This window comes from Euleptes europaea, chromosome 14 (genome assembly GCF_029931775.1).
Source record: "Euleptes europaea isolate rEulEur1 chromosome 14, rEulEur1.hap1, whole genome shotgun sequence".
Taxonomy (NCBI): Eukaryota; Metazoa; Chordata; class Lepidosauria; order Squamata; family Sphaerodactylidae; genus Euleptes; species Euleptes europaea.
The window spans coordinates 6,670,431-6,684,331 of NC_079325.1; the positions used below are offsets into that span (position 1 = coordinate 6,670,431).

General features: G+C 45.8%; 1 protein-coding gene across 1 annotated transcript in view; it reads left to right on the plus strand.

The window, feature by feature from the left end:
• GRIK4 (glutamate ionotropic receptor kainate type subunit 4) overlaps nucleotides 1-13,901 on the plus strand; it is a 433,443-nt gene that overhangs the window by 265,658 nt on the left and 153,884 nt on the right. Inside the window, 1 exon segment of the mRNA XM_056860247.1 lies at nucleotides 13,548-13,645. Coding sequence (XP_056716225.1) covers nucleotides 13,548-13,645 — 98 coding nt within the window.

The following is a 13,901-nucleotide window of genomic DNA, read 5'->3' on the forward strand; positions in this document are numbered from 1 at the left end:
AGATAAGGGTTCAAACCAGGGTGTCCCATTCTCTCTTTCTGTGCATTAATTGGACTTTGCTTAAAAATGGCTGGATCACTCCCCCAGAATCACATCTTCTTACATCTGCTAATTAGAAATTTAAAAAGCCCCCCCCCCAAGCTGCTAGTTTCCCCACCCAAATGCAGAAGAATAAAACATCCACAAAAACCAAAGACCAGGCCCAAATGCATACAATCAGGGCTTTTGATATGCCCAGATTCCATAAAGCTAAAATGTTTAACAGATAAAAGGAAGTATTTCTTCACACAACACAGTTAAATGGTGGAACTCCCTGACCCAGGATGTGGTGATGGCTGCCAATTTGGAAGGCTTTAAGAGGGGAGTGGACATGTTCATGGAGGAGAGGGCTATCCATAGTAATGGATACTAGTCATGATGCACACTTATTCTTTCCAGGATCAGAAAAGCATGCCTGTTATAAGAGGTGCTGTGGAACACAGGCAGGATAATGCTGCTGCAGTGGTCTTGTTTGTGGGCTTCCTAGACGCACCCAGTTGGCCACTGTGTGTGCAGACTTGATAGGCCTTGGTCTGATCCAGCAGGGCTTTTCTTATGTAATTCTTTGAGATGCATAATCTGAAATCGATGTGGCACACACACCGTTTTTTCCCTTCCTCATCTTGTCCCAATCAGATTTTTCCTCTGGTCCCTCCTGTACATGTTTATTGCTAGAAGCAACCAAATTGGAACCGTTGGAATTACTCACAGCATTAAGCCTCCTGCTTGGCGGTGGACCCAGAAAGATCCCTGTGTGGCTCTCGAGCTGTGGCAGTGCCCTCAGGACATCGGTTCGTAATAACTGCCCAAGTGTGTAATAGTAGAAAAGGGCAAGAGTCCAGTAGCACCTTAAAGACTAACAAAAATATTTTCTGGTAGGGTATGAGCTTTCGTGAGCCACAGCTCACTTCTTCAGATACAGCTTGAATGTGAATCCATCTGTCTTTAAGTAGAGGAGAGTGAATTCAGACAAGCATTAGTATGTAATTGTTAACAGTATGTAAATGTGAATAGCAGGCGTGATGGAATTAGGCGTGGTATGCAGAAGAGTCTGTGATGTCCAGGGGAGAGATGGGTGTGGAGAAATCAGCATTGGTAATGAGCCATGAATGCAAGGTCTTTATTCAGCCCAGGTAAATGCATTGTCTTTAGTTTGAATATCAACTGTAAGTCAGCAGTTTCTCTTTCCAATCTCCCTTTGAAATTCCTTTGTAAGAGAACTGCTACTCTTAAATCTGCAACAGAATGTCCTGGAAGGTTGAAATGTTCTCCCACTTGTTTTTGATATTGTGGTTTCTGATGTTAGACTTATGTCCATTTAATCTTTGTCTAAGAGACTGACCTGTTTGTCCAATGTAGATTGTGGAAGGGCATTGCTGGCATACTTAAAGACAGATGGATTCACATTCTAGCTGTATCTGAAGAAGTGAGCTGTGGCTCACGAAAGCTCATACCCTACCAGAAAATATTTTTGTTAGTCTTTAAGGTGCTACTGGACTCCTGCCCTTTTCTACTACTGCAGACAGACTAACAGGGCTACCCACTGTGAATTATCAAGTGTGTAATGTGGTTTAATAATGACCTAGCAGGCTGCCTGTCCCCCTGAAGTCGAATCCCTCTTTACATTTGTGAAGCACGCAAGAATAAAGACCATGACATTTCCATCACCAAGATGTCTTGCCATGTCAAGCGTGTCTGGACTAGAACAGTGGCTGTGATTTGAAAATATGTTGCTGGCATTCACCAATTAACATGCCGTCAACACCGCTTGGAACCTGCAGGCAAAGTTGATGAACCTTTTGAAGACTTTATTGGCCTAGCACTTTAAAATCTTGATTAATGGGGAGGGGGTTCTTTCTCAGCTTTCATGTTGCTTTTCAAACTGACTTCCTTGCCTTCTCTGGGTGTGAAATACATCCGTACAAAATACTTCCTGCTGTGAATTTGGAAATCAAGAGTCCTTGTCACACTGTGCAGACTGAATGTGCGGATGACGGAGATGCAACCTTGCGCTTGAAGGGGGTCACCTTGATGTGTCGTAGAGTCACGAAAAGGCTGCATGTGCATCTAGCCCTCTCCCTGTGGTTGGAGATCGAGCTTTTTTTCAGGATTCCTAACTACAGGGGGAAGTGTCCCCCATGCACACTTTTATATGACACTAGGGTCTTTGCACACCCTGACCTGGATGGCTCAGGCTAGCCTGATCTTGTCAGATCTCAGAAGATAAGCGAGGTTGACCCTGGTTAGTACTTGGATGGGAGACCACCAAGGAATACCAGGATCGCCATGCAGAGGAAGGCAATGGCAACCCACCTCTGTTAGGCCTTTTATGCATGGCTGTTTCGCTCACGGTCACCCCCACCCCCGACTACTTCGGGGCTTTGCTTTGATTATGCATGCATTTTCCGACATTCAGAAGTCGCCTCGCTCTCCCTGCGCGTCTTCACACCTTTTGCCTGCTTTTTCTGGGTGCTGGCTAACCATGTATTTTAAAGATTTCTAGTTAGATGATTTGTTAAGCTTCCTTTTTTTATTTTGCCTTTGGGTAAGATTTGTATGCCCTGAACTGGATGGCCCAGGCTAGCCTGATCTTGTCAGATCTCAGAAGCTAAGCAGGGCCAGCCCTGGTTAGTATTTGGATGGGAGACCACCAAGGAATACCAGGGTTCCTCTGCAGAGGCAGGCACTGGCAAACCACCTCTGTTCATCTCTTGCCTTGAAAACCCCATAAGGGGTCGCCATAAGTCGGCTGCAACTCGAAGGCACTTTACACACACACACACAAGATTTGTATAAGAATTACTTTGTCCCTAGAAGAACCCTTTCCAATCTCCTTTCCTTTTCTCCTGTTTTTAAACACCTGAGAAAACTTATTTTCTTTTTATACACTGAAATTAGTCCGGCTGTTTTTTTAACAAATCTCCTGCATTCTGTACACATACGGAAACTGCTCAGCAAAGCTCGGGATAAGTGATTTCCCTCCTCTGTTTGCTAGCCTTGGAGAAGGACTGTTAGAAGGATGTGTCTGCTCTCTGATCTGCACACAGATAGGGGGAAATGGATGCCTATTTGAAAATATTTGTACCCTCACCTCTCAGCTGAATTGGGCTACCCAGACACTTTACAATTTTCTATGATTAAAACAGTAAACTATATAAAAACCAATAACAGTTGAAAGACCAGCAATAGAAAATAAAACAGGCAGCAGCATTAAAATGCTTTAAAACATACCAAGAGCAGCCAGGTCAGTGTTAAAAACCTTTACAGAAGATGGGATGCAAAGAGGAGGGAGGATTCATCAGACTGCTGGGGTGGAAAAAGACATCGGTTACCTGGCTTGGGCTGCAACTAGGATGGGGCCAGTGGATGTTCCACCCACCTACAGTAGTTTTGGTGTCTTGTGCCCCACCTAAGACTCTTTCAGCCCTGACCTGGATGGCCCAGGATAGCCTGATCTCATCTGATCTCAGAAGCTAAGCAGGGTCGGCCCTGGTTAATACTTAGATGAGAGACCACCAAGGAATACCAGGGTCACTATGCAGAGGGAGGCGATGGCAAACCACCACTGTAAGTCTTTTGCCTTGAAAACCCCGTAAGGGGTTGCCATAATTCACCTGCAACTTGACAGCACTTCACACACATTCAAGACTCTTTCAGGGTTCTAATTTGTGAGGCAGCCATTTCAAGAATAGGTAGGGTTGCCAGGTACTCCAAGTCCTAGCTGGAGATCTCCTGCTCTTACAACTGATCTCCAGCTGATAGAGATCAGTTCACCTGGAGAAAATGGCTGCTTTGGCAATTGGACCCTACGGCATTGAAGTCCCTCCCCTCCCCAAACCCCGCCCTCCTCAGGCTCCGCTCCAAAAACCTCCCACAGGTGGCGAAGAGGGACCTGGCAACCTAAGAATAGGGAGTTTGTTTGCAAGTACATTTCAGTTCATTTTTTGAAAAATCCCCTTTAACTACTGTGATTGTGAGCATGGTAAAGTGCTTAAAGGGGGTTAAAGGGTAACTTAAAAGCAGAGATTACCACCTTCAGTCTGTGACTAAGGTGTGCCCTCCTCCCTCCCCTCTCCGATGTTTCCACTGTCCCCTGCTCTCCAGTAATTGTTTGGAGTGGGACTGGCCCAGTTGTAAAGGTTACAACCAGTGGCTACTCAACAGGTCATGAACACACATGAAGCTGCCTTATATTGAATCAGACCATCAGTCCATCAAGGTCAGTCTTGTTTACTCAGACTGGCAGCAGCTCTCCATGGTCTTAGGCAGAGGTCTTTCACATCACCTACTGCCTGGTTCTTTTAACTGGAGATACCAGGGATTGAACCTGGGACCTTCTGCATGCAAAGAGGAGGCTGTTCCACTAAGCCACAGCCCCTCTCCCCACCTGAGGCTTCTCCCACCATCACCCAGAGGCTGCTCACCTCTCCCCCTTCCCCCAAGAGCCAGAGCAGATCACTACTTCTCTCCTCATTCGCTAGGCATTTTGGAACAGGGCAGCAAACCATGCATGATCAAAAGGATTTTCCAAACTCTCATGAGAGCTTGAGAAATCCTACTAGGCATTCACAGCTTGCCTTTCACTCTTTTTCCTTTGAGATCATCCCAGAAATAAGATCCATACCTTCTAAGGGTTTTCTAGATTTACCCGACTTCTCACCTTTGGTTCCACACGATTGCTTGTTATGGCATATAATATTAATAGAAGCCATTTAGATACTTTAACCTCTGGCTGTATGGCTTTCAGGCATCTCTTTAATACCACTGTCAGATTTCAGGCATTGTGAGTTGCTCCTAAGTATCCCTGTTAGGCTCCCCAATCTCGTATTTTCACAATGATGTCCGTCCAGAACGGTGACATTTTGTATTCTATATAATTAGCATTTTAAGAGGCTACTGTGAGATGCCCCTTCTGCCCTCTGTTCTTTCCTTCTTTCTCTTTTTAAAATTTATTTCTCCCCCTTTTTTCTCATTAATTTTTTTTACAATAATACATAAATAAAGAAAGACACAAAAAATATCCTTCAGCTGAAAGCAATTTGAAGGGCAAATTGGCCAGGGAGCAGAAATATGATGTCATCTGTTTCAAAAATAAAATGATCGGAGTACAATTCTCAGCCATCCCGATCTCATTTCACCCGTTACCATAAAACCCTCCCCAACTCCTCTGAACCTGTGAGAAGGTGATAGCAGAAGGTGGAGGAAGTGAAGATGATGAAATCAGCATTTATTAAGGCAAACCTGGATTTGAATAATTGCCCTGCTTCAGACAAAATGTAAAAACTTCCAAAGGTCTTTCCGCAAGTGTAACAGCTAGCCAGCCCCAGGTCTTTGTAGATAGCTTAACTGATATATTATTTTAACTACAGTTTGTGAAACTAGGATTCAGCTCACAGTCAGTCACTGAAATCCTGGCTTACTTTGACAAATGCTGTTTCTCCCCCATTCTTACTGTAGCCAAACAAACTGCAAGCCGGGACTAAGCCAAGGTGCTTGTGATCATAAATGCTTTTACAAACCAGCTTCGGATCCTGGTTGGGCAGACTCAAACTTACCATATTCAGTGGAGTAGCCTGCATTCAGAAAGTCTCATTAACCACAGTTGGATTACTGCAAACCACTCAGTGTGGGGCTGCCCTCGAAGACAACCTGGAAACTGCCATTGGTCCAGAATGTGACAGCCTGACTATTAGGATTGCCAGGTCCCTCTTCACCATCGGTGGGAGGTTTTGGGGGCGGAGCCTGGGGAGGGAGGGGCTTGGGGAGAGGAGGGACTTCAGTGCCATAGAGTCCAATTGCCAAAGTGGCCATTTTCTCCAGGTAAACTGATCTCTATAAGTTGGAGATCAGTTGTAATAGCAGGAGATCTCAAGGTAGTACTTGGAGGTTGGCAACCCTACTGACCATTGTCAGAGGCTAGCCACCTGAAACATATGTTTCCGTTTTGAAATAGCTTCATTGGCTGCCAGTCTGTTTCTGAGTTCAATTCAAGGTGCTGGTTATGACCTTGAAAGCCCTTCATGACCTGGGACTATGGTTGCCACCCTCCAGGGACTACCTGAAGATCTCCTGCTATTACAAGTGATCTCCAGCCAATAGAGATCAGTTCTCCTGGAGAAAATGGCCACTTTGGCAATTGGACTCTATGGCACTGAAGTCCCACCCCTCCCCAAACCCTGTCCACCTCAGGCTCCTCCCAAAAACCTCCCGCCAGTGGTGAAGAGGGACCTGGCAACCCTACTCATATCTTTATTTGCCTTGACAAATGCGGCTTTCATTGCCTTCTAACTAAACTAATTAAACCATGATTTTGTGCAATGATTTGAATGAACCTCCGTTTCTTTCTGGGCTTCTGGGAGAGATTTCAACACTGGAATCCTATAGAGAAGTCTTTAGCTTTGTTAAATCAGGGCAATTCTTTCTTCCTTCCATGACTGTTCTAATAAATTAATGCTTTAAGCACTTAAACATTGCATGGCCAGCCGATTGATGATGTTTCTCCCTTTCTTTTTAGCTTGGCCAATGCTGGCCCACAGTAAAACTAGGGAGTTCTTGCTAATCAAGTTCATGGATGGCTTAGCACTGTCTCTATACCCACAGAGCGGAAAAGATGTTGACTTCCTCTTATAAAGAAAAGCCTGTAAATTACTGTGATTTAAAATGATGGTGGTTAAAAAAAGGTCACTGACAGGGGCGCTTTTTGCAATTACAGATAAAGCTCACCTTTCCCACGTGTTTGACTTTGTAAGTCCCTTTATGGAAGGCCAAGCAGCCTGTGTAAATGCATCTTTCCCTAACAGCTGTCTTCCTTTAGATGTGGGTTTCCTCCCCTCTCTTTTCTTCTTGGGTACCAGTCTGTCTCCTGTGGCTTCATGCATTGTCCATCTTCTCTAAGATCCTCCTCCCTCCTACTCCTATTATAGGCATCTGGAGGCATTTCATCTGAGAAAATAAAGGGAGGATTTCTGGCTTGAACTGCAAGGCTGAGAAATAATATCTCAAGAGGCTTGGCTGGCCTTCCTGTAGGTTTAGCTGTGCATGATAGGCTGGGCGGAGGCCTTTAATTGAAGGATACTGCCACAGTGTGATAAACTATGGTGTCTTGGTTACAGCCAGAAGCTAAGCAGCTTTGGGCCGTATGCAGAGGGAAACATAAGGAAAGAAAGGATTATGTGGCTACATAAATCAAGCCGCAACCCCCTTACTGAGCAATGTATGGAATGAGGGAAAGTCTCTTTCTGCAGAATCTATTTGAAAATAGGGGGAGCAATTTCATACTAGTGCATCTGTTTCCATTATCCAGGGCACTGGGGTCCTAGAGGTTCAGCTAAAGAGCTCTTCGTTGCTAGCTTTGCACTATGCTCTCTGAAAAGAGATTCAAAACAGATAAAAGGAAGTATTTTTTTCACACGACACATAGCTAAATTGTGGAACTCCCTGCCCCAGGATGTGGTGATGGCTGCCAACTTGGAAGGCTTTAAGAGGGGAGTGGACATGTTCATGGACAAGAAGGGTATTCATGGCTACTATTCAAAGTGGATACTAGTCATGATGCATACCTATTCTCTCCAGGACCAGAGGAGCATGCCTGTTACATTAGATGCTTTGGAGCACAGGCAGGATAATTCTGCTGCAGTCGTCTTGTTTGTGGGCTTCCTGGAGGCACCTGGTTGGCCACTGGGTGAACAGACTGCTGGAATTGATGGGCCTTGGTCTGATCCAGCAGGGCCTTTCTTATGTTCTTATGTGTGTGTGAAGTGCCGTCAAGTCGCAGCCGACTTATGGCGACCCCTTTTGGGGTTTTCATGGCAAGAGATTAACAGAGGTGGTTTGCCAGTGCCTTCCTCTGCACAGCAACCCTGGTATTCCTTGGTGGGCTCCCATCCAAATACTAACCAGGGCTGACCCTGCTTAGCTTCTGAGATCTGATGGGATCAGGCTAGCCTGGGCCATCCAGGTTCTTATGCTCTAATGAAAAACTCCAGGGCTCAGGATTCAAAGAGCCAGTGCTCATGCAACAAGATTTTTGAGGTATAATCTTTGGAGAGTCAATGCTGCCTTTGCCACATCTGACAAAGGGAGCTTTGACTCTTGAAAGCTTGCACCTCAAAAATATTGTTGGTCTCTAAGATCATGTTGGTCTCTAAGGTGCAAATGGACTTGTATCTAGCTCTTCGACTGCAGACCAATATGACTACCCTCTGACACACTGGTATATCTGTAGAACTTCTGCCCATGTTTTTCAGAGAGCCAGCGTGGTGTAGTGGTTAAGAGCAGTGGACTCTAATCTAGAGAACCGGGTTTGATTCCCCACTCCTACACAGGAAGCCCTCTGGGTGACCTTGGACCAGTCACAATTCTCTCCGAACTCTCTCAGCCCCACCTACCTCACAAGGTGTCTGTCGTGGGGACAGGAAGGGAAGGAGATTGTAAACCAGTTTGATTCTCCTTAAAAGGTGGACAAAGTTGGCATGTAAAAAACCAACTTCTTCTTCCTGTATTTTTCTTTTTGGATCCATTTAGCAATCTCCATTTAGGAATTTCAGCTGTGTGTTGTAACACCAGCGGAGGCAGGAGTTTATTGCTCTGTGTATCAAGCAGAACCTGTTGAAGCTTGGTACCACTTGTGGCCATAGTTTTTTTATTGTTATTATTATTTCGAAACGCTTGTTGTTGCCCTCCTTTGATATTAGGAGCTTGGCAGGACAGGATTTGACAAATAGCTTACAGCATTTCACACTCATGAGTCGTCTGTCTGACTACCCTGAACCCTCCACGCCTCACCACCACTTTGCTCAGGGACTTGTGCGTGCCCCCTGGGGGAAATCGCTACTGAGCTAAAAGCCTTGACTCCAAGGAGACGCTTTGCCTGGGAGGTAGATGGAGATCACTACTTCAAGCCAAGATGGCGCTCGGTGCCTCTGTGGGAAGCTGGTGTCAAAGGGAACTGGTGTGACCAACGTCGAAACTCTCTCTACATGGACTAATCCTTTGCCAGAGGGCCCTTCACTTTGTTTCAGTGTCTGTACTCTTAATTCCACCGGATGTTCTCCCCCTGTGAATGGAAAGCCTTTTCTCTCTCTTTTTCTTCTTTGCCTCCCTTCTGATGGCTGTTAGAACTCCATTGCTATGCCTACTTAGCCCCTTCCCCTGCCATCTTTTTTTTCTTATGGCTGCCCTTGAGAGTAAGGGTGACGCAGCATGCACCCAACTTTCCCCCCCTTTATTTGTGAGGTAAAGAATGCATGCATAACACATGCCCGAGCTTGGGGCTTCAAATGATGCCTTCACACATGTGTACACAAACAAAAGTGGTTTCACTTCAGAGCTTGATACTTCTGAGGAAGAATGGAAAGCTCTCAGCATTTGTGAGGGAAGGTTTCTTAAACAGAAAGGCACTTCTTACAACTTCCCCATATTCTTGTGAGAAAAGGGGCTACTCAAGACAAGGGATCCGGGTACTTGAAAGTGTCTACGCACAAAAGAGAAAACAAGCGTTTAAAGCAGTCTGAATAAGCTGGTGGAGGCGTGGGGTGGGGGGGAGAGAAAAGTTCAATAAAACTCACTGTCAGGTTCTTACTTCTCCCTAATTTGAAAATAATTGATATTTGAAGCACTTACAGTGCAATCCTAAATAGTATTACGACTTTGTAAGTCCCTTGAAGTCAATGGCCTTCGAAGGGTATAACTAGGGTTGCCAGGTGCCCGGTGGTGGCGGGCAAACCCCCGCCAATTCACCCCCCTGCCCGCCAACCAGCTGAGGGTTGGTGGGCACACATGTTCACGCGCCTACATGCTGCAGCACGGCACTTCTGGTGTAAACCGGAAGTGACGCTCATGCGCGTCGGCGCAGCCGCATGCACGTGATCCCATCAGCTCTGCTCCAGAAGCCAGAGGGGTGACCTGGCAACCTTAGGTATAACTCTTTAGGATTGTACTGTTACTATACTTGAGTTATTCCTATCTTCATTAGTTAATTTCTGGCTGCTCATTTCTAATAGAGAGGATATCAATTTGCAGAAATATTATTGATGCGGAGGTGGCATTGACATGCCTAGGCCTGACACTTGCAGCCGCATGGGTGCCATCTTTATTCAGTGATTTTTTTTATAGCAGTGGCCGCTGCGCACCGTCCCTGACATCAAGGGTTTGAAAATGATGGATCTAAAGTTACGTAATACATTTGGGAAAGGGCCGTGAGGGGGGAAAGGTTTAGACTCATTTCTTAAACAGCCCTCATCTCAATCTGTCAGCATGTCTTCATACAGGAGGAATTTTATTCCGAACTTCTGCAAATTCTCTTTATTAAAGTGGCATTATCATCCTCATTATGAGCCAGGACAGGGAGGCAGGATGACTTAATAGACAGCATGGAGAATAACTCTCGGGAATCTCAGCTCCCCGTGCTACCTCATACTACTACATTATACATTCATGCCTTTTTTTAAGGCTGAAAGTAACCATTATGATAATGTCCAAATCTCCTGACAACACAGAACGTAGCCTTTTCCTTCAATGATTTCTCAATAATGTATGTCAAGATCGCAGGATGGAACTTTTTCCAAAAGGATTCGGAATGACGGAGAAGCTACCCAGCTGCCGGATGAACTGTCCAAACAATATTATTTCCTTGGTTCTTGTAGGTTATCCGGGCTGTGTGACTGTGGTCTTGGTATTTTCTTTCCTGACGTTTCGCCAGCAGCTGTGGCAGTCATCTTCAGAGGAGTAACACTGAAGGACAGTGTTACTTCCATTCCCAGTTTTGATACCTTCTCTTTTTGAAGGGAGGCAAACAGTTCAGTAGGTAGAAGGCAGCTAATGATCCACAATGGTGCCACTTAATTGATGTAGAGCCATCAATTTGGCAGTGTCCCTGTATGCCTCCCTCACTGCGCTGTTTGTCCTGTCTAGAGGATTTTTTTGGTGCATCTAATATCTTCTCCTTACATAAGAACATAAGAAAGTATGAAGAGCCTTGCTGGATCAAAGCAGTGGTCCATCTTGTCCAGCATCCAGTGTCACACAGTGGACTCTGATCTGGAGAACCAGGTTTGATTCCCCACTCCTCCATGTGAGCAGCGGACTCTAATCTGGTGAACCGGGTTAGTTGCCCTGGCCCTCCTGGGTGACCTTGGGCTAGTCTCAGCTCTCTCAGAACTCTCTCATCCACACCTACCTCACAAGGTGTCTGTTGTGGGGAGAGGAAGGGAGGGCGATTGTAAGCCAGTTTGAGTCTCCTTAAAAGGTAGAGAAAGTTGGCATATAAAAACCATCTTCTTCTTCTTGTCCCCAGACTGAGAAGCTGAGGTTTACTGCCTCAGAATGTGGAAATTTAATTTAGTCACGATGGCTAGTAGCGACTGAAAGGCCTCTCCTTCCATCTGTCATGTACTTCTGACTTCCAGGGGCAGAAGGTTCTCCTCTGGACCTTTCATGGTCACTTTTGGTCCTCATCCACCTCTTTGTCAAGTAGTGTCAAGCCACAGCCAACTTATGTAGACCCTGTCAGGGTTTCAAGGCAAGAGATGTTCAGAGGTGGTTTGCCACTGCCTGCCTCCCAAAACAACTCCCAGTACTAACCAGGACTGACGTTGCTTAGCTTCTGAGGCGATCAGGCTGGCCTGGGCCATCCAAGTCAGGGCTTAGATATATATGAGTACAAGCACCTTTGAAGAAAACCCCAAAAAGCACTCTGTACCCCAGTATGCCATAAAGCAAGGAGTAGGCGTACCACTCATCGGTGTCCACAGCAGATTAACTACAGATTCAAGAAAGTGAACCAAGGGGTGCTCTTGTCGTTTGTACGAAAGCTTTCTTCAAATGTTTTTTCATGGGCAGGAAAGGTTAATGTGGAATTGATCCACATTAACTGGTTACAAATGGACTATTTTACTGCAAACCAGTTCTTGACCTGTCTATCATCTCTGTATCTTCCTTGTCACTTGGTAGGATCATTATAGATAATCTAATGGCTCCCAGGGATCTTGGGTGATGATTTAATCACATGCTTTAGTGTACATACCCTAAGTGTGAGACACAAGTTCTCACTACTTTGCAGATTTTTCAGTTGGGGAAGAAAGGATGGATTCTGTTGTCTCTGGTGTGATAACAACTCTTTTGGTCTGTCAGGCCCAGTTAATGTCACATCCGGCCCTATGGCATGCAGACTGTGAATGCGGTAAAGAGAAACTGAGACATCTAATTCCTGCTGTAACTTAGCTTTGACTGTGAAGAGAGGGGGAAATGGATGCAAATATGTCCTCTACAGTATGTTGCTTCAGCCTGGGCCATTTCCTCAGTTAATATCATCCATTAACCACAATGCAAATAGACCTAATGTACTGCCAGATGAATCCAGAAAGCCCAAATGGGGGTGGGGGGTGGATTCCATTCACACAGTTTTTTGACTCAAGTAGTCAAGTTTGTTCTTTCACTGTCCGACTTCAGTCTGCAGATGGAGAGGGGCTGGATTGCAACCTCATCGGTGGGCTATGTTCTCTCATTAAGAAACAAATTTATGTGGTTGTCTTGAGCTCCATGCATTAACCTGGATGGCCCAGGCTAGCCTGAGCTCATCAGATCTCAGAAGTTGAGCAGTGTTGAACACATGAACACATGAAGCTGCCTGCTACTAAATCTGACCCTTGGGCCATCAAAGTCAGTATTGTCTGACAGGCAGCGGCTCTCCAGGGTCTCAAGCAGTGGTCTTTCACATCACCTACTTGCCTAGTCCCTTTAACTGGAGATGACAGGGATTGAACTTGGGACCTTCTACATTCCAAGCAGTTGCTCTACCACTGAGCCACAGCCCCTCCCCTAATCCTGTGTTGGCCCTGGTTAGTATTTGGATGGGAGACCACCAAGGAAATCCAGAGTTACTATGCAGAAGCAGGCAATGGCAAACCACCTCTGAAATCTCTTGCCTTGAAAACCCTACGGGGTCTCCCTAAATTGGCACTCCATAAGTTGGCACTTGACAGAACTTTCCTTCACCACCAGTGAGCTCAATCAAATTCTCACTTGGCCACCAGCCTGGTCTTCCTCACAGGATTATTGATGAAGATATACTAGGGTTGCCAGCTCTGGGTTGGGAAATACCTGGAAATTTGGGGGGTGGAGGCTGTGGAGAGCAGGGTTTTGTGGAGGGGAGGGACCTTGGGGATAATGCCATAGAGTCCATCCTCAACAGCAGCCATTTTCTCCATGGGAACTGATCTCTGTCGCCTGGAGATTAGTCATAATACTGGAGATCTCCAGACCTCACCTGGAGGTTGCCAACTCTATGATATACTGAAAAAGAGGAGCTTTGTACGCCACCCTGAGCTCCTTAGAGAGGAGCAGGAAACAGGCTTGTGAGTTGCCTAGAGGCTTCTGTCTGTCCACTGTGGAGAAGAGATTATTGGTGGGCCTGTGATCTGTCTGAAAGGGCTGCTTTTATGCTCATATTGAGACTACCAGTAACTCTTCTTTCTTTTCCTTCTGGCTGACTCTTCTGTGGGGACCATCAGTGTGCCAAATCCTCCCAAAAGGGGTGGTAGCTGTCCTGGGACCATCTTCAAGTCCTGCTTCCAGCTCCATCATCAGCAATATCTGTGGAGAGAAAGAGGTGAGTGGAAGGTTGCCAGTAACATGTCTCTCTTAGAATGGAGTGTTGTGCTCCCTTTAAAGGTCTGTGATCAAGGGGCATTGAATATTAGGAAGACATGGAGCTGCCTTATACCGAGACAGACTATTGGTCCATTGAACTCAGTATTGTTTACTCTGATTGGCAATGGTTTTTCAAGGTCTCCGTCAGCTAAAGGACCTCTCTCATCACTTGCTGCCTGAAATCCTTTAAGTGGGCATGCCTGGGACTGAAGCCG